The sequence below is a fragment of the Hibiscus syriacus genome, unplaced genomic scaffold, assembly GCF_006381635.1.
Source record: "Hibiscus syriacus cultivar Baekdansim isolate YM2019G1 unplaced genomic scaffold, ASM638163v2 tig00117056_pilon, whole genome shotgun sequence".
NCBI lineage: Eukaryota > Viridiplantae > Streptophyta > Magnoliopsida > Malvales > Malvaceae > Hibiscus > Hibiscus syriacus.
The window spans coordinates 6168643-6192908 of record NW_024063539.1 but is presented as its reverse complement, the minus strand read 5'-3'; the positions used below and the strand labels follow the sequence as shown (position 1 = coordinate 6192908).

General features: G+C 34.9%; 3 protein-coding genes and 1 pseudogene across 3 annotated transcripts; 2 read left to right on the top strand and 2 right to left on the bottom strand.

Moving 5' to 3' along the window:
- The first annotated feature begins 11271 nt into the window (after positions 1–11271).
- Positions 11272–12114, top strand: LOC120198459 (annotated as a pseudogene).
- Positions 12115–13740: 1626 nt separating this feature from the next.
- LOC120198304 lies at positions 13741–14291 on the bottom strand. Its single transcript, XM_039199642.1, has 2 exons — positions 13901–14291; positions 13741–13815 (listed from the first exon to the last, which is right to left on the bottom strand). The coding sequence occupies exons 1-2, from the start codon at positions 14233–14235 to the stop codon at positions 13794–13796; spliced, it is 357 nt and encodes a 118-aa protein (XP_039055573.1). The 5' UTR covers positions 14236–14291; the 3' UTR covers positions 13741–13793.
- Positions 14292–17281: 2990 nt separating this feature from the next.
- LOC120197956 lies at positions 17282–18583 on the bottom strand. Its single transcript, XM_039199353.1, has 2 exons — positions 18158–18583; positions 17282–18064 (listed from the first exon to the last, which is right to left on the bottom strand). Exons 1-2 carry the CDS (start codon positions 18466–18468, stop codon positions 17578–17580), a joined length of 798 nt encoding a protein of 265 aa, XP_039055284.1. The 5' UTR covers positions 18469–18583; the 3' UTR covers positions 17282–17577.
- Positions 18584–19659: 1076 nt separating this feature from the next.
- Positions 19660–20418, top strand: LOC120197903 (14-3-3-like protein GF14 kappa). The gene has a single exon (XM_039199299.1). The coding sequence runs from the start codon at positions 19660–19662 to the stop codon at positions 20416–20418; it is 759 nt and encodes a 252-aa protein (XP_039055230.1).
- The last annotated feature ends 3848 nt before the right edge of the window (positions 20419–24266 follow it).

Below are 24266 nucleotides of genomic sequence, written 5' to 3'. Positions count from 1 at the left end.
GATCAATTGTTGATACATTGTTTTCAGGAAAGCTTAACTGGTTCGGTAATCCGGTGGTATAACCAACTGAGTAGAGCAAATATTAAATCGTGGAAAGATTTGGCTAAGTTATTTCTTGAGCAATACAAACATGTAAAAGATGTTAGGCCCAACAGGATGATGTTGCAAGGAATAGAAAAGAAGTCTAACGAGAGTTTTAGACATTATGCTCAAAGATGGAGAGATGTAGCGGTGCAAGTCCATCCACCATTGGAAGAGGAGGAAACAAATATGCTTTTTGTCAATACCTTAAGGGCTCCTTTTTTCTCGCATCTTATCGGTAATCCTTATCGAAGTTTTGCTGATGTAGTTATGGCGGGAGAAATGATTGAAATGGTGGTTAAGAGTGGAAAGCTCGAGGGAGGAGAGTCTAGTAAGAGGCCACCAACGAGGAAAAAGGAAAACAAAGTCAGTAATGTGAGGCAGTACGATTCTAATAACATCATTGTTTCTCGTCCTCAAGGAGTAGGGTCATCAACACAAAATGACAATAGACAAGGGGCAAGGGACCAGAGGAGAGATCGGCCTCAATTTGACCCCATCCCGATGACTTATAAGGAATTATTTCAGATTTTGTATGATCGACATGTGGTTTCACCATATCACGTGACACCACTGTAACCTCCTTTTCCCAAATGGTATGATGTTAGTGCTCAGTGTGAGTACCATGCGGGGAATCCCGAGCATTCCATTGAGAATTGTACTGCGTTTAAGAAGGTTATACAAGCTTTGAGAACGAGGAATGTCATCAACTTTGGTGACAGTGAGCAGCCGAATATAGCTCAGAATCCGTTGCCAAGCCATGCAGGGGCAGGAGTTAACGCAATTACTGAAGAGAAAATAAAGAGAATTGTAAGGAATGTTAGTGAGATGGTATCACCCATGAGTTGGGTGTGGTGCCAGATGGTTAAGGTAGTATTGCTGAAGCCCAGTTTAATGGTTGAACAGTTTAACAGTAGAGAGGTATGTCAGTATCATAACAGTGAAGGACACAATATTCAGCAATGTCCTGACTTCCTATCTTTGGTACAAGACATGATGGACAGTAAAGAAATTGAGTTCTTTAAAGAGATTGCTAAAGAAGAGGAAACGGAAGTTTGCACTTCAGAAGGATCATCTAAAGGGGTATACAATGCCAGTTGCCCCCTAATCATTACTCCTAAGAATCGATTACCTGAAAAGGTAGCTTCGAAAGTGGTTATTACACCTCCATCTCCATTCCCATATCGGGATAATAAACAAGTGCCTTGGAGATATGATTGCCAGATGGGAGATGTAACAAAAGAGAATGAGGAAGTAAATGAGGTGGGACACTTTACCAGAAGTGGTAGGTGTTATTCTCTTAATCCACCTAAAGAGTCCGAGAAGAAAGTTACGGTTGATAAGGGGAAAAAGATTGATGTGCAGCTAGAAGAAGATAAGCTTGTTATCAACGAACCTGTAACTGAGAGTGAAGCAATGGAATTTTTGAAGTTTCTGAAGCAGAGTGAGTACAGTGTTGTTGAACAGTTACACATATTGCCTGCCCGTATTTCTGTTTTATCATTACTTTTGAGTTCAGAGGCCCATAGGAATGATATGTTAAAGGTTTTGAACCAGACTTTTGTTACGAAAGAGTTGCCCATTGAAAAGTTAGACCGGTTAGTTTCCAATATACAAGCTGATAATTTTTTATCTTTTTCTGAGGATGAGATCCCTTTTGGGATGATTGGTAGTCAGAAGGCTTTGCATATCACAGTTAAGTGTAAAGGGCATGTGTTGTCCCAGGTTTTGGTTGATAATGGCTCGACTTTGAATGTGATGCCCTTAGTGACTCTAAAGAAGCTTGCATTAGATAATACGCTTATGAGAACCTGCCAAAGTGTGGTTCGAGCTTTTGATGGGACTAAAAGAGAAGTGTTGGGCAAGATTGATGTTTCTCTGACTATTGGTCCAGTAACTTATGAAGTGGAATTTCTCGTAATGGACATTATGCCTACGTACAATTGTTTATTGGGAAGGCATTGGATTCATCAGGCCGGTGCAGTTCCGTCCACATTGCACCAGAGACTAAAATTTGTGATTGATGGAAGGTTGGTATGTATTCATGCTGAAGAGGACATTATTGCTTCTGTTTCTTCTACTGCTCCGTATATTGAAGTGGATAAGCAAGCGGTCGAGTGTTCTTTCAGATCGTTGGAGTTTTTCAATGCTACGTTTGTGGCTGAAGGCAGGAAGATACCAAAGCCTAGATTGTCAAATTGTACTAAAATGGGACTTAAGCTGACCCTTGGAAGAGGAGCAAAAGTTGGAAAAGGGTTAGGAAGTCAGTTACAAGGACCGGTGAATCTAATATGCCTTGTTACTAAAAGAGATCGATTTGGTTTGGAGTATCAACCAACTCCAAGGGATAAGCTAAGAGGAATTAAGAAGGGTTAGGAAATGAGAAAGGCCAGATTGGCTGGTGAAGACCTTAGCTAGGAACCCATGACCTTCCCGCCGTTGAGCAACATTTTCATATCTGGAGGGCATATGTTTCAAGGGAATTCAAGGAGTAATGAGACGATGGTTGAGAATGCCTTGGGAGATTTAGGCATTAATGTTATAACTGATGATGAGTTTGAGAAAATGAGAGCTATGGACATTTATCCTGCACCGCCGGGCTTCGTGTTGAACAATTGGACCGCGGAAGAACTGCATGTAGTTTACAAATCTGCTACAGAGTAATGCACTGGAACTTTCTCCCTGTTGTTCATACCCTGGGGTAATAGGTGATTTTATGTAAAGGGTTAAGCTATTTGTTTTTTCTTGCTTTCAATAAAAGATGCATTATGTTAGTTCTAAATGGCAAACATTCTCCCATGCATTTCATTCATTCATTCTTTGTTGTATAATGTATGTATTTATTTATTTCTATTTATTTATATGGGAAAAGATCCTCCCATATGTATATATGTATATATATCTTCTCTTTCATTATTTTTTCAGGAGCCAAATATCAATAATATGAATGCTAATGACTCTGACCTGGAGATTGATTTTGAGAAGCCTATATGTCAAGGGGAAATCAAGGATTATGATGATGATGAGGGATATGAACTACCTTTTGAATTACTGAAAATGGTGGAGAATGAAGATAAGCAGATTCTACCTCATAAAGAGTCTACTAAGATTTTGAATTTGGGGGAAAATGAGAATAAGAGAGAAGTAAAGATTGATACCACTCTGTCAGTTGGAGGTCGACAAGAGTTGATAGAATTGCTTCGAGAATACAAGGATGTGTTTGCTTGGTCATACGAAGATATGTCGGGTTTAGGTACAAAGTTGGTTGTTCACAAACTGCCAATAAAGTTGAATGTAAACCGGCACAACAAAAACTGAGAAGAATGAGACTGAGATGTTGCTCAAGATTAAAGAGGAAGTGAAGAAACAATTTGATGCCGGGTTTCTTAAAGTGGCTAAATATCCTGAATGGGTGGCGAATATCGTCCCAGTACCGAAGAAGGATGAAAAAGTTTGAATGTGTGTCGACTACAGAGATCTCAACCGAGCTAGTCAAAAGGATAATTTTCCTTTGCCACATATAAACACTCTAGTGGATAATACTGCTGGAAATTCTTTGTTCTCTTTTATGGATGGTTTCTCTGGCTATAATCAAATTAAGATGAACCCTGAAGATATGGAAAAAATGACATTCGTTACCATGTGGGGAACGTTTTGTTATAAAGTAATGCCGTTTGGACTGAAGAACGCATTGGCAACATATCAAAGGGCCATGGTGACATTATTTTACGACATGATGCATAAAGAAATAGAAGTTTATGTCGATGATATGATTGTCAAAGCTAAGACAGAGGAAGAACATATTAGGAATTTGAGAAAACTCTTTAAAAGACTAAGAAGATGCCAGCTAAAGCTCAACCCAAATAAATGTACTTTTGGGGTGACATCTGGGAAGTTATTGGGATTAGTAGTAAGCCAAAAAGGAATTGAAATAGACCCAGATAAAGTAAAGGATATTCAAGACTTTCCATCCCCACGAACACATAAAGAAGTCAGAGGATTTTTGGGGAGATTGAATTATGTAGCTCGGTTTATTTCACAGTTGACGGAAAAGTGTGATCCCATATTTCGCCTTCTTCGCAAGAATAACTTAGGAGAATGGAGTGAAGATTGTCAAAGAGCTTTTGAAGCAGTGAAAAGATATTTTTCGAGTACTTCAATCTTAGCGCCACCCATCTCAGGCAAACCATTGATTCTGTATTTGTCAGTTTATGAAAATTCAATGGGGTGTGTGATGGGGCAACGTGACCAATCTGAGAAGAAAGAAAGGGTTATTTATTATCTCAGCAAGAAGTTCACTGAATGTGAAACTAAATACTCAACCATTGAAAAGTTGTGTTGCACTTTAGTATGGGCTACCCGAAGGCTTAGGCAATATATGTTGTATCATACTACCTGGCTTATATCGAAGTTCAATCCCTTGAAATATCTAATGGGTGTACCTGCGTTATCTGGAAGATTAGCTTGTTGGCATATCCTATTGTCCAAATTTGATATCCAATATGTAAACCAGACGACAATTAAAGGAAGTGTTATAGCAGAATTCATTGCAAGTAGGGCTTCGGAAGAATATGAGCCGTTGAGCTTTGATTTCCCAGATGAGGATTTAATGACTATTTCGGTGGAAGAAGCAGTGGCGTCCACTAGTAAATATTGGAAGTTGAACTTCGATGGTTCTTCAAATGCCATAGGACATGGAATCGGGGCAATTTTGGTCTCACCAGAGGGAGAGCATTATCCTTTCACCAGTTGGCTTAATTTTGATTTTAGTAACAATATGGCCGAGTATGAAGCTTGTGTTCTGGGTCTTAGAGCTGATGTTGAACGCAAAGTAAAAATGCTCAAAGTGTACGGGGATTCAGCTTTGGTAATCTACCAACTCATGGGAGAATGAGAGACAAAAGATCCCAAGCTTGTAGAATACCGTAAGTTGATTATGGAATTTATTGAAGAATTTGAAGAAGTAACTTTCAATTATCTCCCCAGAGAAGAGAATCAAATGGCAGATACCTTAGCCACACTAGCAGCAGCATTTAAGATGAACGAGCATTCAAATATGATGCCCATTGAAATGAAGGCTTATGAGTATCCAACCCATTGTTTTAGTATTGAAGAGGAAGAAGATGGAAACCCCTGGTATTATGATATCTTGCAATATATAAGGTATCAGATTTATCCAGAACAGGCCACTGAGAATGATAAGAGAACCATTAGAAGAATGGCATCAGGGTATGTGCTTGATGGTGAGACTCTATACAAAAAAACTCTAGATCAGGTCCTGTTAAGGTGTGTTGACACGAAAGAAGCCAAGTTGATCCTTGAAGAAGTGCATGAGGGAATATGTGGTACCCATGCTAATGGGCATACTATGGCTAGACAGATTATGAGATTTGGGTATTATTGGTCAACTATGGGAACAGACTGTATCAATTATGCCCGAAAATGTCACAAATGTCAGATTTATGGAGATAAGATACATACTCCTCCTCATCCGTTGCATGTAATGACAGCGCCGTGGCCATTATCAATGTGGGGCATGGATGTTATTAGACAAATTTCGCCCAAAGCTTCAAATGGTCATCGCTTCATTCTGGTAGCCATAGATTACTTCACCAAGTGGGTAGAAGCAGCTTCTTATGCAAATGTTACCCAGTCTACAATATGCAAATTTTTAAAGAAGGAGATCATTTGTAGATATGGTTTGACAGAAAGGATTATCTCCGATAATGCGTTTAATTTAAACAATAAGATGATGGATTCGGTCTGTAAGCAGTTCAAAATAAAACATCATAATTCCACCACTTATCACCCGAAGATGAATGAGGCAGTAGAGGCGGCTAATAAGAACATCAAAAGGCTCATAGATAAGATGACTGAGACCTATAAGGATTGGCATGAGAAGTTTCCATTTTCTCTGTTTTCCTATCGAACTTCTGTACGGACGTCAACTGGGGCAACTCCATTTTCTCTGGTATATGGGATGAAAGCTGTCTTACGTATTGAGGTGGAAATTCCCTCACTTCGGATTTTGTCAGAGGTGAAGCTCAATGAGGCAGAATGGGTACAGGCTAGGTATGACAAATTGAATCTGATTGAAGAAAAGAGATTGAAAGCTATTTGTTATGGTCAGATGTACCAAAAACGTATGATACGGGCACATGGTAAGAAAGTCCGCCTTCGAGAATTCCATGAGGGAGATTTGGTGCTTAAAAGGATTTTTCCTGTTCATAAGGATTTTAAAGGAAAATGGATGCCCAATTGGGAAGGACCTTATGTTGTCAAGAAAACCTTTTCTGGGGGAGCTCTAGTCTTAACTGAAATGGACGGATCAGAATTACCCTATCCAGTGAATTCCGACGCTGTTAAGAGATATTTCGCTTGAAGAAGAAATGAAAAAAAGAGAAAAGGAAAGAAAAAAAGAAAAAAGAAAAAAGAAAAAAGAAAAAAAGAAAAAAAATAGAAAATGGAAAATGGAAAATGGAAGAAAAAAGAAAAAAATGATGAAAAAAGAAAAAAAATAGAGAAAAATAAAAAGGGGGTTCAAGATGAAAATCCGAAAAGAACGTCTTGAAACCAAAGGAGGTCTCAAGTTGAAAACCCGCAAAGGACGACTTGAGTTTTGTTTAAATTCAGAATTCGTGCATGGTGGAGGTTCTGAATTGATTTTGGAAGTGGAAAGAGCTCTTGATATGGATAGTAACAATGACAGTTGGCGATCAGGGTTGAGACTAAAGATTAATGAGTCTCGATGAAAACAACCAGGAGAGAAATTGAATGCACATGAGATTCAATAGTGGTTTAGGGCATCCAATGATGGGAGATTTGAGAGTTTAGAAGTAGCTTCACATTCTTAAGCATCATCACAATGTTGGAGATCCTTTCGACAGAAGCTACTCTCGAGACATTCTAACGGCGTGCCAGTTCAAAATCATTTGCATTATTGATATTTGAAGACGTCTACTCTTTTGTTCTTTTACTTTTTCCAGTTAAAAGTTTACCATGTAGTTACCTAAATATTCTCTGCATTTATATAAACAAAGAGATGTCTTTTCTTGTTAGTTTCCCTTTTGAAAGTATCTTATTTTGAAAAGTTAAAACATATAGCTTAACTTGAAATATATGAGATCATTTTGTATTATTGTGCCAAAGGTTTTGGAAAATGCAGGTATTCTGAAGCTGATAATGGTTTAAACATGTAAGCTTGTGTGGTTACGGGAAACTAAAATCTTGAAATTCATAGAAAATCCCAGCCATGATAGGAAGACAAAGAGATTGTCATTGATCGAGAAGTTGGTCATGGGTAATGGCGGGTTTCAAAAAAGAAAGGCGTCAAGGTCCTGTTAAGCTGAGAGATATGGAATTGAGATTATTAGCTGGGGTGAACTGGTTTAATGTTCTGTGCCCAAGATGAAACCGAGTTCCATCGAGATCAAAAGGAAATGGAGTTCATTCGAAGAAGAAAACACATTAAATTGCATAATTGCATACATTTAGGCATGAATAGGATCATGGCATTCATAATTGCATGATGACTTAAATATCTACAGGTCACAGGGATAGTTGAAGATTGAAGATGTGAAAGCATCAAGATGAGGATAACTAGTTTTGAAATCTTGAAAAGAATGATGTTTAGACGACAACTAAGCCAAAGTAGATTCACATATCCAATGGCTTCCAGACAAGTTTTCACGATGAAGATGGATTTTTAGAAATTTTCTCAAATTCTAAATTTGAGTATAATATTTTTTAAACTTACATTAATGTTTGGTAATGTTTGATTTTCAGGTTTGGCCTTCGAAACAAGTCAAACTTAAGCCTTCACGAAAGAGTTGTAAAGCAATTCAAACTTAAGCCTTCACGGAAGAGTAGTGAAGTAAGTCATCTATAAGCCTTCATGGAAGAATAGTGAAGCAAACTCGTTTGTTGAAGATTTAGTCATGTACTCTCTGAAGGAATAGAGAGCGGACCCGTTTTATGAAGATTGTTCGAGTTTTATACTCCCTGAACGGATAGGGAGCAGACCCGTTTGTTGAAGATTGTTCGAGTTCTATACTCTCTGAAGTAATATAGAGCGGACCCGTTTGTTGAAGATTGTTCGAGTTCTATACTCTCTGAAGGAATAGAGAGCGGACCCGTTTTATGAAGATTGTTCGAGTTATATACTCCCTGAACGAATAGGGAGCGGACCCGTTTATTGAATATTGTTCGAGTCTTATACTCCCTGAATGAATATGGAGCAGACACGTTCGCCGAAGATTGTTCGAGTCTTATACTCCTTGAAAGAATAGGGAGCAGACCCGTCATTTAAATATTTTTCAAGTATCACTTATCCCGAAGTAACAGTGGAGTGGTTTAATCTTTTGAAGTTCTCATGACCGGATAAACTCGATCATCTTTTGATCTTTGCTCTATTCTCGTTACACGATAATGAGCAAAGAGGGCAGCTGTAGATGCTCGTTTTTGTTCGGAGGCTCCGTATTCAGTACACGATACAAATTTGGACCAAGGAAAGCCCAAATCAGCCCAAACAACATGTTATCCTAGCCTCCAATCCACGTGAATTCCTGCAAAACAAAAATGATTATCCAGCGGGAAAGAGAGAAACAATGTTTGATCGTGGGTGTGATACTAAACTGTAAGTTGGTTTTTAATTTTTAATTAACCACTAGATAAAGAGAGGGGGTTAGTTTTTTTGAGAGGGTTACACAACAAAAAAGAAAAAAGAAAAAACGAGCAAGAATATTACAGAGACAGAACGAAAGGGAAAGAGGGGTATTTGTAAAAGTTTTCTGGTTCAACATTTGGAAAACAATAAAAAATAAATCACTTTTTTCCTCCTGATTTCACGATTCTATTCAAAGGAAAGTATCAATCATTCAAAAGGGGCAATAGCATCTTCTCAAGCAAAAGCAACCAAAAACAAAAAAACATTAACAAGGAGGTATTTTATCTTGTTTCATTTACTTTCTAGTAGTTATTTGTATGTGTGTGGTATTTGTTTTAAAAAGGAAATAAGGGTCGGAGGCTTACCGATTTGGGTCACTGGGATTAACATTGAAGCATTGGTAATTGTTTTGGGAAACCTTGTATATGGGTTGATGGTTAGTTTCTAGGTCGAGATTTTAAAATAGAAGAGTAAGGTTAAAAGAAAGGTTTGGTCTAACTCACCTTGACGTGTTTGGGTCTTCACCGGAGTAGGAATTTTGGTCTCGTTAGGTCGCTGGAGAAGTGGAGAGTCATCGTTGAGGGTGGTCATTGGAGAGGTTTTCTTAACCGGTGAGAATCGGGGGGGCCATTAGGATTTCCGGCCGGTGGCTATGGTGGTTGAGATTTTGATTGAGCGTGGGTAAGGGAGAAGCAGAGGAGAAGTCATGGGGTATGTGAGAGGGAGTTTGAGTGTGAGGTGAGAGAGATAGCCGGGTAGAATGATATCAGGGTTTGTTTTTTTTTTTACCCTGCATATAGATTCACTGAAACGGCAACGTTTAGCCTTAGGTGAACCCGTGTCTGGTAAGTGGAGTAATTATATGTGTAGTCCATTATCGTTTGACATGTAGCGTTTTGGTCCTTAAATCAGTCTTTTACGTTTTTAAATTTAGCCTTCATATTTTAAGCGATTTTCTTTTTAGTCCTCAATTTCTGTTACCTTCATCTTATGATTGTTTTCACATTTAACTCATAATTTTATTACTTGATAATTTAACCCCATAACCGACTTGTTTAATCTACTGACTGACTTACACTTTATATACCTAGTTTTAATAATTGTTGTTTTTATACTTAATGGTGGTACTGAATACCCATAAGCATGGATTATATGCAATATATTTTGTTTGGTTCATAATTGTAGATGTTTGTATTTTTATTTGCGTGAAATGCTTATTTTCTGGTATGTATGTATGTACCACGTCATTAAATAGTAATTTCAGCATTAAGGTTCTTGTACACTGCCATTAATGAGATAAAACTTTAATTATTAATTGTTTTAACGTGATAGTTATTCTTCATATGTTATGTTTATGTGATGATAATAGAGGTGTAGGTTTAATCATTTTAGGATATTGAAAATTCACTAGCATGTTTATAAAATAGATGTGTATATATTAATGTTAACATGTGCATGTATGTTTTTCAAAGTTTTTTTTTTAAATTTATTTTGGCATGACATTCTTTTTTGCATGATTCGCATGGTAACCTTATTTGCATAACTCGACATATTACATAATTGGATTAATGGTAATATACTTTTAATTTAAAATTGTCTCGAGTGGTCTGTCTTAACTGATTAGAGAGTCGTTATGACCATTTTAAATTAAAAGTGTATCCCGAAAGTGAAACCTAAAAATCGATCTATCACTTTAAAATTTGGGAATGGAAGAAAAAGAAATGTTCGGCTATTTAAATTTATCGAGAAAAGGTTGTTATAACTTTTAAGATCTGGTCTCGATATTTGTAAATAATCGCATATTCTTTATATTTTTAAAACGACTTGGTAATTTTTAATTTAATTTACTTGAGTGCTTTTGAATATTATTAAATTCACATATTTATTTTATGGGATCAAAAATTAAATTAAATTCGAATTTGTAAAGTTCATTGCAAAGACGTTAACTAATCGATTAGGTACCGTTTTAGGGCGTTGTGGGGTGTTAATTCTTCCCCACACGTAACTGACTCCCAAACTTATTTTTTGATAACGCATACCTTAATTTGTTGTTTTAATTAAAATTTATTTTTATTTAAATTAACAAATATTTTTGGGTGCACAATCACACCCTAACTAAAGATTGGTGGCGACTCTTTGAACTGTATTTTTTTTATCGTAAAGGAAATCCAAATTTTTTTGAAACGAAAAGTTTTTATATCGTATTTATTTTAAATTAAAAATTAATCAAAAGAGATAAATTAAAAATTAACGTGATTTTTAAAAGCTCACCTTTAAAAAAAATCGTTTCGACAGTAGTTTTTACTTACCGCAAGGATTTCATTTCTACTGCCCTATTTTAATTAAAGTAACGTGATTCTTAATTCTTTTCTTTAAAGATCGAGATCTTCTTGTTTGGATTAGTTAGGGTCTGAAAGTGTTATGCTGCTGCAATTTATTTTACAATCTCTCTCTTTATTTATGCCTTAGAAAAATTAACTCCGCTAACTAAACTGTATATTTTGTGTAGCAACTCAAATCCAGCAATGACTGCTTTCCCAACTGACCTAATCATCAGTATACTTATTCAGCTTCCGGTGAAGACGCTCCTTCGCTTCAAATGTGTGTCGAAGCCATAGGATTCCCTCATAGGTGGCTCTGATTTTGTTAGACTCCATCTCCATAACTCCTTCAAAACCAACACCAATCTCAAGCTCCTTCTTCACACCCCTTCTTCACCGTACGATATAGCTATTGATACAGAGGCCTATTCAGTAGACTTTGACTCGCTAGGTAACTTGGAGGAACAACAACTCCCTTGATCGTTCACTTGTCGAGGGAGAGAACCGCATCCCAGAATATTTGGTACGTGCAACGGTTTACTTGCTGTATACCATAAAGAAGAATTGCTCTTTGTGGAACCCATCAACCGGAAATTGCCATTATCTACCAAACTTAAAAACTGTAGATGAGAAAATGGGTGATTTTTCCCTTCTTGGATTTGGGTACGATATGATACGGGATGACTACAAGGTGGTGGTAATAATGGGATTTGGGAGGGATCGGTTATGATTTATAGCTTGAAAGCTAATTCTTGGAGGAGAATCAAGAAATGCCCTTATGAAATTCCCTTTTATGTTGATGTTGATGAGACAGAGGACGGTGTCCATGTTAACGGCTCTTTGCATTGGTCCGGGGAAGGATTCATCTTCGGTCTTGATCTTGGTATGTTCTTTGGTCTTCCGGAAGAAGGTGAAAATAATCTTGAGTTGTGGGTGATGAAGGAATACGGAGTTGACGAGTCATGGACTAAACTAGTTTCTACGTCAAGAATGGCAGGAATCTTATGGAATTTCCTGCAAAGCTATAGCATATTCAAGGAGTGGTGATAAAATATTACTAGACTATGGTGATGGTTATAGAGTGAAGCCTGTGTGGTTCAATATGGAGAAGCAACAAGTAGAGGAATTCTGTATCCCATGTCAGCTCACACAATACTATGCAACGACTTATGTGCAAAGTCTTGTTTCTGTTCTGCCAATTGACCATTGATTCAATACAATGCAAGCTAGATTAATTCATTCATTGTTGATGTAATGGGTGTTCGTGCAAATTAACAATCTGTCATCCCAGTAACGGTGACCACTGGAGCTTTGTGTTGCTGATCATCCTGTTTCTTTTTTGCTAGACCTGATCATCTTGTTTGTTTGATTGGCATCTATTGTTGATTTTGTCAAGATTGTGTCATGTTTAAACCTTGCTGATTTACTTTCTGTGGAGATATGATCTCAAATAGCTACTTTTATTATTTTCAGACTGTTGCTATCTTGTATTGAATTTCTCTTTAAATTGTCCTCGTTTCATTTCTGTTGGTTATCAATTTCTGTGGCAAAGATTGTTGAAACATTGTATTTACAAGTATTTTGTTCTGTTTAGATGTGTTAGTGCCTAAGAGTTGCTCAATGGGAAATCAATCTTTAAGAATTGTATGGTAGAGTGTAAGGGTGATTAGTTCATAATTTTTTTTTGTGTTAATAAGGTTGATGAATTTTATTTTATAATTTAGATTTTATATTAAAAAAATTTCAAGTCAAGTTTATGAAATTTGAGTCAAGTTGTTCGAGTTTATGTTTAAATATGATTGTAAACATTTTTTATAATGTTAAAAGAACTAATTGATTCTTATTTAAGCATCTTTTATAGCAATTTACAATATATATATATATATGTGTGTGTGCGCGCGCGCGCGCGCGTGCTTTGTGATCTACATATATTATGTAGAGTTGAGATACTCAATTAAAACTTGGAAAAAAATTCAAGTTATTCAAGTTTGTTTTATAACTCAAATTTTATTTAAATTTTTTTAGTCAAGTTTATAAAAGGCAAAAGGGTCACTTTTACCCCTGTAATAGATCCAATTTATCATTTTCGCTCATATCGTATTTTTGCATCAATTTAGCACTCGAAGTTGTTCAATTTGCATCATTTTATACCTTAACTTCACTTAAAACTCTAAATTGAGGGTTTAAAGTTAAAGAATAAAGTTTATGGTTTAGGGTTTAGATATTATGGGTTATGGTTTAGGGTTATCAATTAAGGGTTTTAAGTTAGGGGTAAGGTATAAAATGATGCAATTAAACAACTGTGAAGGCTAAATTGATGTGAAAATATGATAGGGACGAAAATGATAAATTGAGTCTATTACAGGGGCAAATGTGACCTTTTTGCCTTTATAAAATTATGAGTGAAGATCAATTTTTCAACATTAAATTGAAAAATTCAATTTTCTGAGTAATTTTTTCAAGTCGAGTCAAGTGAGACTTTTACCCTCATAATGGGTCTATGTAAAATCTGATTCAAAATAATCAATTAATATATTAAATATTAATGCTTAACCATGCCTACATGTATATATATATATATATTAAATTTTAAACACGGTAGTAACTTTTATGAAAATACAAAGGAAAGCTCCAAATACAATGATAATAACATGGAAATAAAAATAATAAAGCTTTATATATAATACAAATACAAACTAAAGTTTTGAATAAATAACTCTTTCACGTCATGCCCTCACTGTTATTTTACTGCAAACAAAATAAATAACGTTAATTCTTCATAAATCATAATGTACAAGTATGCAAAGCAAAAATGAAATACAAGTAAACTAACCGAAGCAGCTGAGTTAAGTGGGAAGCCTCAGCAACATCGCCATCTTGTCGTGCCCTGAGGATGTTGAACATCAGACCCAACTTCATTTGAGTCATTGCAGTCTGCCGGATTATTTCCTTCGTTTCTTCTGTTATTTGTTCGCACTCTTCTTCTACGGCTTCCATTTTCTCTCGAACTTGCCTTTGCACTTCTTCGATGGATTCTTTCTCTTTGCTTAGCTCTTCCTTCTGTTTCCTCAGCCTTATCAATCTTCTTCTCATACTTCTCCTTGCCGTCTTTCGGTTGAAGCGTCGACGTTTCTTTGTTCCTATGGATTCGATATTAAGAGAAGGCATGATGAAGAGTATATTGGTAGGGATTAGGGTTCTCTTTTCTGATTGCCTAGCTAAATGATTGTAATGTGTAAAGCAGTATGCGTGTCCTATTATATAATGTTTTCATGTATTGCTCTCTAAGAAATCTATTTTGTTTTCTTACGAACTCTTCTAAAAAAGGGGTCAACTTTCACATTGATGATCCATTTGAATGTTCTTCAATTTGTTTTATTTTTATTTAAATGTATTGATTGTTCATGAAGTTAAATGAAATATTTCAAGCAATTGAATGGATATATAATATCAATAACCTAACTGAACAAGTAGTCGAGAGAATGATGTTATAGAGTAATTTGAACTTTCAACCTTGAGAATATATAAAATAGTGAATATATTAATAATTAATAATGCTTTTTTTTTGGATAAGTAGATTTTATTTCCCAAGTGAAAAAGAAAGAGTATGAACATAGCGTTTGGTGAATTGTTCATAAACCGTTCGTATAATGTTCATTTCTTAAGTTAAATAAACGAGTATGAACAAAATTTTTTATGTTCATTTAATAAACGAACGAACACGAACATATGTGTGTTCAGTTCGTTTATGTTCACAAACAAGCTTGTTTATGAGCTCGTTCATTTATGTTCATAAACAAACTTGTTTACCTAGTTCTCGTTTTCGTTTTACTTTATTTTTTTACATTTTAAATATTGGTGAAGGTAGGGACTAAATTGAACACATGATAAAAGTTAAAATTTAAATTATGAATTTCAAGGAGTTTAAACATTATTTGCATAATTTTACCATTTTTCTTTAGCTTGCAAATGAAAAGGTAAAACTAAAAATTAAACATATAAACAAACACTAAACGAACGTTAAACAGACATATTCATGAACTTTATATAAACATGTTTGTAAACTTTAAACGAATACGTTTGTGAACATATAAATGAATACGTTCACGAACAATAAATAAACAAACACAAACACCTTCAAAATAAATAAACGAACAAGAATACAATATTAAAAATTTAAGCGATCACGATCACGAACCGAACATGAACACCTTCAAAAACAAACAAACAAACACAAACATAACATTATTCGTTCTAGCTCAGTCCATTTACAATCTTATGTGTAAGATTCAATAAATAACCGAGTCAATTGTTTGTACTTTTATTTTTGTTCTCGAATAATGGATATGCCTTTTATATTGTATGGTTCAAATTTTAAACTCGTTAAATATTTGAAATAATTTCATAAATTAATCAAATTAAGTTAGAAATTTGATTAATTAACTCACATTTAAATAAGTATAAAAATAATCATAAGCGTTCATTGTCATATGATTATAAATATTTAAATAAATATTATTTTATATCAATTATAGATTTATATATATATAAAAAGTATCGCAATGAAACTTAGTCAGAAAGTATTGGAATTTGGAAAGATACATATTTTTCTTGTTAGTTGTTTCCAACTTTGTCATCAAGATTTTATATTATATATATATATACTACTTCCTTGTACGATTCTTCCAAAATCGTGCGTCGGAAGTTGCATGGTAATTTTATATAAATCCTAGAATTTAATAGTTAAATATAAAATAGTTAATAAATAGTTAATTTTTTTAAAGATAACTTATCTTTTTTAAAAATAAAAAAATAAAATTTTACTACACAATACGAGTGAGAATAAAACATTTTTTTGTAAAACAAATATTAGTGAACATTAAATCTACAAATAAATCTAAGGATAATGATAAAAAAAATGTATATAAATCAATAATTTTGTGCTCAAATCTTAAAAAAAGATTTTTAGTTATTTATTATTTAAAAGATCTATTTATTGATAATACCATTGACTCAGTCAAACATTTAATATACGCAAAATACTTATGAGCAATATCATGGATTTAACTTTCAAAGTACAACATGAAGATAAGACTTCATTATCTGTAGCTAATTAAAGAGCTGCCTTTTTGCTTACCTAAATCTAACAACTAACAAATGAAGAGCTAACGTGAAAGGTGTGACGTATCCTTTTTGTTAGTCTTTTAACAACTCATCCCGCTTACTTGTTTGCTGAGCTATGTAGACCCTTTCTCTCTATTAGGGACGATGAACTTGCTTTGCGCCAAGTGGCAGCATTATGATAGGGATGCATAGCTCAGCAAATAATTATGCACGGAACAATACACTGGCAAAATATTAAAAGAGCTATGAAGCAGAATGAATATGGGATCCGAAAACATTAGCCATATCTCATCACTACACAATGCAATGTTTCAAACATAATGTGACTAAGATGTATGGTTGTAGATGCTACATGCATGTATAAGAAAACCAGACTATATAATAAGACTACCATAAAGTTGACATGAATGATACAACCTTGAAGAAAAGTTTCGAATTATTCTACTTTTTCAAGGATTAGTTCATATTATGTCCCTATGATATCATGCCGGTAAAAGATTCATGTGGCATATGTTAAATCATACAGCGAAACACGTATTACTCAAGTAACAAAACATTTATGATAGGCATCCAAGCCTATGTCACCAAATAGTTTGTAATGGCTTCAAATGGATGAGGTAAAGTCTAAACTAAAGCTTCTAAAAGAAGTTCAGTGTAACTGAAGCATTATGAACCCATATGCTCTAAAATCTTCTGGTAAATGCAGACAAGACACTAGTATGGTGATGCTGTATTGGCCGACAAGGAACTAGTATGATGATAGGCATAACAAGGAAAGAAAGATTTTCGGTGAACTGATAGGTTCTTCCTACTCATCCTAAATGATAAAATAACATCAAAAGTTCCCACTTTTCACAGAAATGTGATTTATATATTACGAACTTTGGGAGCATTGATATATAAACAATAGAACAATGGCATCAGTACAAATTTTTTCCTCCTAAGCGCCAGCCATAGATATAGGGAGCATGATGGAAATGAACACTGCAAATGCTTTATCCATCAATTACACCTCACCCATCTTATGCATTGATGCAACCAACAAAATGATTTGGACTCTACTCAAAAGCAAATTATGACACTCAATTATGTAATAAAGCTAATATATAATCTCTTTTTAAACTGAAAGGTTAAGATCCAGTATACATACATATTAACTTGTAAGAACAGAACTGAACCAGATACGCGCAAGCTTCTCTTCCTCTGGCAACTCAACAGTTACACGCAACGAAACCTCCAGCATTTGCGCCTATGTACATATACCTTATCCTTCAACAAAACTTTATATCGGCTATTTCCATATCCATTATACAAAATGTAATGTTCTGATAAAAGTATATAGTATAAAATTTCACCACTTCTATATGAAGCGTGTAGTAATTCAGGCTATGAACAAGTAGCCAAACCATCTTGCGAGAGCAAATATCCTTCTCGATCCAATGTCTCCATAACTGCGCGATAAAACGCTACCCAAGAAGATGGATACGTATCCACAGGACCCCATAGAAATGTTGGATTAGGACTAGCCGGGCAGGCAGCAACTAAATCCAACACTGAGGCAGCAGGCTTAAGCTGCTGTGGGAAGTTAAATGCTAAATTATCAACCTTATGCTCATAGATTTTCCCATTTCGATCTAATTTGTACCTCGAAGTGCCCTGAAACTGGCCCTTGGCCTCCCATGGAACTCTAGGGACACCTCTCAAGTTCCATCTAATCAATATGACATTCTCAGAAGGTTGCCAAATCCTAAAAACTTCAAGGGAAATCTCTCTGAACAATATTTTACCATGAAATCTCAATGCCCAGAAGATCAATTTATAGTTTTCGATACCAGAAAATGTATTCAAAGGATCCAAAAAAGTAATATCATCCCTGGCAAAATAGAAAAGAAAAAACTTCAAAAATAGAAAAAAGAAAACCCAAATTACAAAAAGAAAGAAAAGACAGCCCAGAAGAAGAAACTACCTGTAAATATCATAATTGAGATCTCTGGTGAAAAGAAAAGGCAAATCCTCGCGAAGAGTCCGAACAGCAAGTCCAAGGTTGACATAAAACTCATCTCTTTGTGGTTGGGATTGGTCGAGCTTGTCCTGATGCAGTGAAGGAGAGCTAACCGCGGATCCTTGAAGTGTTGTAGATTGAACAGTTAGAGTTTCGGAACTGAGTCTCGGAGTTTGGGAAAAAACTAGTGGCTGAAAGTGTTGTTTTTCTTTGGAACACGTTTTGGATTGAAGAAGAAGAAGGCAAGGAGAAAGATTAGGTAACACAAACGCCATTGGGGCCCCTACTATTCAATTTTTTTGGTCTTCAAAAGTTTTTTTAGCTTTCAATTGGGAGGAAGGAAGCGAGGAAGAAGAAGAAAAAGAGATGATTTTTGTGTGTGACTCTGCGTTTCGCCTGATTTTGTGAAGTTGAGAACAAAATAAGTGGTTTTAAAGGTTGCCATGGAATGTGTTTTTCAAGTGTTGAACGTGGCGTGGACCGAATTTGAGGGCTTTTGTTTCTTTTCTTCTTCTTTTTTGGTATTTAACTAATCATCCAAAAGTCATATTAATAAGATTAAAATTATAAAATAAGACATCGTTAAAAAATCAATATTTATAATTGTAAAAAAATAAATATTTTCAAATTTCGTATATAAATATTAAAACATTCGTTAAAAATATAAAAATAAATAAAAAAATGTTTATAATATAAATATAATATTTTTAATATCTTATGTTAAAAATCAATATTGTAGAATAAGAAAAAGGGTATACTTTAAAAATCAATAATTTGGAGGTCTCCCACGGAAGCTGTTCTCAACCTGGCGTTGGGGGAAGCCTACTATCTTACTTCCCCTTTACCCCATTATATATGAGAATAAGGGTTAACTAATTTTTTTAGAGCTAATTTTGTATATAAAAACTTACTCATTTAACATGTGTTATCATATTTAATATAGATATTCTAGTAATAAGAATCCATCACTTTTCGTTTAAGAACTAATTAAAAATAAGAACCAAATTATCTTAGTAGTTAAGAGATAATTATTAGTTTTAGGATGTCAGATTCGAATATTGTTTGTAGAATGTTGTGAGAATAATGTAAGCTCACGTGAATGAAGAGTGTGTTTGTATAATGTCATGCATGTGCATGTAGCTCGTGCATGTCCATGTGTAGAGAAGTTCTAGAAGATAAGTTGTTATGAGTTTGTTAGCCAGTTAGATGGTTACCTATACTGCTAAGGTTGTGTATAAAAACAGTAGTGTATAATGTGATAGGCAGACTTCTTGTATTCAAAGAAAAGAATTAAAGAACTATTCCTTTACTTCTTGAAACAGTTAATGCAATATTCCAATATGGTATCATTCGCCAAACGATCCTGACTTTATTTTTCTTTCGCTGCATGGAGTTCGTTGGCTCTATCGTGATTGCTTCTGCCGTCGTTGATGTTGTTTCCCTCGAAAGGTCACCTATTCCTGCAAATGGCGACGACGGTCCCTAATAACTTGAATCGCGATCAGTACGTGTACCTATCCAAGCTATCCGAGCAAGTCGAGCGATACGATAAGATGGTTCAGTTCATGCAAAAGTTGGTCCTTGGCTCAACTCTATCCGGCGAACTAACCGTCAAGGAAATGAACCTCCTCTCCGTCACATACAAGAACATGATCGGCACACCACATGCTTCGTGGCGGATCGTTTCCTCCATTGAGCAGAATGATGAGAGACGTGGTAACGAGGATCATGTGGCTGTCATCCGTGATTATCGAGCCAAGATAGAGGCCGAGCTTTCCTCCATCTGTGGCGGGATCTTGAAGTTGCTTGACTCCAGGCTCATCCCTTCGGCCTCCGCTAAAGACTCCAAGGTCTTTTTTCTTAAGATGAAGGGTGATTATCATAGGTATTTGGCTGAGTTCAAGACTGGAGTCGAACGTAAGGAAGCTGTTGAGAGTACTCTCACTGCTTACAAATCTGCTCAGGACATTGCCATCACCGATTTGGCCCCAACTCACTCGATCCGGCTCGGATTGGCACTCAATTTCTCTATTTTCTACTACGAAATTCTCAACTCTCCTGATCGCGCTTGCAATCTTGCAAAACAGGCATTTGATGAAGCAATCGCTGAGTTTGATACTTTAGGCGAGGAATCATACAAAGATAACACTCTCATAATGCAACTGCTAAGGGATAATCTTACTCTTTGGACGTCGGATGTGCATGACCAGTTAGATGAGCCGTAGCAGGCGTGCTAAATTGGCGGTGCCCCTATAACTTGTGGTAATTTTGTAATAAGTATGATAATATAGTCCTTTAGTGAGGAAAAAAAAGAAAAAAATATGTCAATGAACCTTGTATAAGAGGATGAAGAAGAAAGAAGTGAAGGTGAATAAGAAGAACGAAAGGAAACATCGGCACTTTTGATTCAAGTCCAACGGAAGGAAGCATCGACACTTTCAATTCAAGTCCAACGGAAGGAGGTGTCGCACTTTCGATTCAAGTGTTCATTTTTTCATCAAGAAGGTTGAGAAAGTAGAGAGAATATTGAGAGAATAATGTAAGCTCACGTGAATGAAGAGTGTGCTTGTGTAATGCCATGCATGTGCATGCAGCTCATGCATGTCCAGGTGTAGAGAAGTTCTAGAAGATATTCTAGAAGATAGGTTGTTATGAGTTTGTTAGTGAGTTAGATGGTTACCTATACTGCTAAGGTTGTGTGTATAAAAACAATAGTGTATACTGTGTTAGGCAGACTTCTTGTATTCAAAGCAAAGAAATAAAGAACTCTTTCTTTACTTATTAAAACAATTCTGCAATATTTCAATATAGAAATATATGAACGTTCATTTCCAAATGAATAAAAATCTTTCGATCAAATATTAAAACTACTTATAATGAACTTTTAAGAATTCGTTATAATAAAAATTCTTTAAGGATGTCGTTGAATAAATTTTTTAAAATCATAGAGATTTTTAATAATATAAATATATATATATATATATTAAAATATATAAAATGTTATTTTAAAATTTTATTATAATAAAATCAAATGCATTAAATAGAGTATAGAACAGAGAAATTTTTTTGGGGGGGGGGGCATCTTCATGTTTGAACATGGTATTTGGGATGTCAAAATATTATAATAAAATTACTTACAAATATTGAAATACTACATTCAATATAGTAAAATAAATTAAATTATTTGCAAATTTTAAGGACAAATTACAAAATTTATCATTAAACTTTATAAATTATAGTTTGATAATTGAAGTTTAAAACATTAAATATAATCATAAAATTTTAGATTTGCTCATATCTTAAAAGGGTTAAAGAGTTAATGATTAAGGTGAATACAATAAGATAATTTATTCAAAAAAGTTTTAACCTTTTTATAATAAACACTTTTATTATTAACATACAAAATACTCAAATTCAAGACCTTAACGGGCCTAAGATAAATTAGTTCATGCAATTAATGATGTCATTTTAGATTTATATAAAAAAATTTCCTCTCAATTTCTTTTTTCTTTTTCTTCTTTCCGTTTCTCTTATTCTTTCATTTTTCTCTTCCTTCATCCAAATCTCGACCACCATTAACCATTAATCATTATCAACAATAATCAGTGAGTCTCAAAATTATCCATCAAATTTACTTTTTCCTCATGAACACAAGTTTAATGTCTATTTAATTAAAAAAATACTACAAATACAATATAAACGTTTCCTTTATCGTACAAAATCATCATTTTTCAATGGCAGTTTCATTTAATAGTTAAACCATCAATTGAATCGAACCCTAAACCTTTAGAATCCAATCTTTTAAGTCAAATATTCAATTTACAACTTTCATCGATAGGATAAAATGTAGTTTCAAGCTAGAGATGAACATTTGTCGGATTTCAATCCGATCCGGATCGGTTTTTATCCGATCCGATTTTTTCTCATAGAAAAAAAACCGGTTTATAAAATAACAGGTTCGGTTTTTAACCGGTTTGGAGGGCCGGATATCCTAACCGGTGGAACCGGTTATAAAAAAACCGATTTTAATATTCCATATTGCTCATAGGGAACCGATTCCCCCCCAATGGGGTACCGATTCCTCACTGAATGGTTTGGCTCCGAGATTTCCAGAATGCTCGGAGGGAACCGATTCCCCCATAGGGGGTACCGATTCCCCCCTATTCAACGGTCGAAATATTTGAATTTTACACTTAGGGAACCGATTCCCTATGAGAGGAAACCGATTCCCTATGAGAGTGTACCGATTCCCCCACGCTCCAAGCATTTTTATTAAATGTTTTCACACTTAAACGGCTATATTATCTTCATTAATTATCACTAACGTTCAGAAGTGATTCAAGGTGTATTTAAGCAAGCTTAGAAGCCATTGATCAAAGACAAGAAACATCAAGCAACTAGAATCAAGAGAGAATCAAAGAGAAAGCATCAAACCTCAAGTTCGATAAATTCAAATACTTAATTGAAATACTTAATTAACTCAACATAATTGAAATACTTAAATACTTCCAAGTTTGATAAATTCAAATACTTAAAAACTTCCAAGTTCGATAAATTCAAATACTTAAAAACTTCAAGTTCGATAATTGAAACAAAGTTTACGATAATTGAAATAAAGTTATAAAATAAACTACATTGCCATCTCTTCTTCATCATCTTCGCCTTCTTCGTTTGGAGGGGATATTCCAAGTTCGACTTCTTCAATGTGTAAGTTTGCTTCCAAATCGGCATCAATTGCATCTTCTAGGGTAGTGATATGTTGCTTATGAGCCGCTCCATCCAAATAATCCTTTAAACAAATGCATACTTTCACCGACTCGGGACTTAGTCTTGATCTCCGTTGCGATATAACCCTGCCACTAACAGAAAAAGCAGATTCCGAAGCTACCGTAGAAGCTTGGACAGTTAGTAAATCACGGGCCATGGCGGCTAGAATCGGAAATTGTGCTTCCTTTTCTTTCCACCAAGCCAAAATATCCAAACTTTCAAACTCTTCAAATGTCATTTTTGATAGAAAATCGCATGACATATAATTTCCCAACTCGCTACTTGGGGTGGTAGTACGTGATCGTTTGGATTGGGAATTTACAAGAGTGTTAAAAAGATTCAAATTTATGTTACTTGGACGTCTACTAGATGATTCCGCATTCATTCTCATTTGATCGTGTATTACACTACTTGATCTGTATTTAGTTAAATAAATTGCAAACATATCTCGAAAACATTTGTTAAAATAATTTATTTGGTTTTGGACAAAGTTGGGTTCATCATCGGTTAGATTAAAAGCAAACGCAATTTGTTCAATTAGTGTTTCAACCCCACCAATATTTAACGTTGGGTTTAAAGCGGCGGCACAAGTAAAAATGGGGGGAATCTCCTTAAAATATTTTAAAAGTTTTTCCTTCATTGCAAAGCCAATTTCTTGAAAAACTTCGGTTTCAAATTCAAAGTCATTTAGTCGGGTAGCCAACAAAAATATTTGATTAAGAACCAACGGGCTAGTAGGGTAATAAACACCGGATAAAAAAGTTGTTGCATTTTTAAAAACCTCAAGCAAATCGGTTATTTTGGCTATAGTTTCCCAACTCGAATCCGGATAAATGTTTGGGACATGACCCCTCTCGAAAAGTCGATCGTGAAATGTTTGCAATGTTTCCCTTTGCCTTAAGGCAGTATGCATCATCATCCAAGTTGAGTTCCAACGAGTTGGACAATCCAAATTAGGACCCAAAGCTTTTTTATTAACGGACTTACAAAATCGTTTATAATCATTTAGTCTTTTGTTGTTGTTACAAAGAACCGATTTTATCATTGTTTTAAATTCTAATCTAATCGGCTCAATAACCTCCAAACCGGCTTGCACGGATAAATTAATTATGTGTGCAACGCAACGGGTATGAAAAAACGCACCGTCTAAAATCGGTGAAAGTAATATTTTCAATCTTGGAACCGCGTTTGTATTATTCGATGCATTATCAAAGGATATAGAAAAAACTTTATTTTCTAATTTATAAAGACAATTTACCCTTTTTAAAAGTGTAAATAAATTAGCACCGGTATGTGGCTCACCGAA

What these genes read in the sequence shown, in the direction of transcription:
- LOC120197903 (XM_039199299.1), top strand. Translation starts at nt 19,660, where the DNA reads ATGGCGACGACGGTCCCTAATAACTTGAATCGCGATCAGTACGTGTAC.
- LOC120198304 (XM_039199642.1), bottom strand. Translation starts at nt 14,235, where the DNA reads ATGCCTTCTCTTAATATCGAATCCATAGGAACAAAGAAACGTCGACGC. An exon ending in CACTTAACTCAGCTGCTTCG is followed by an intron (nt 13,816 to 13,900) that starts GTTAGTTTACTT and finishes TTTTGTTTGCAG; the next exon opens with TAAAATAACAGTGAGGGCAT.
- LOC120197956 (XM_039199353.1), bottom strand. Translation starts at nt 18,468, where the DNA reads ATGGCGTTTGTGTTACCTAATCTTTCTCCTTGCCTTCTTCTTCTTCAA. An exon ending in CTCAATTATGATATTTACAG is followed by an intron (nt 18,065 to 18,157) that starts GTAGTTTCTTCT and finishes CTATTTTGCCAG; the next exon opens with GGATGATATTACTTTTTTGG.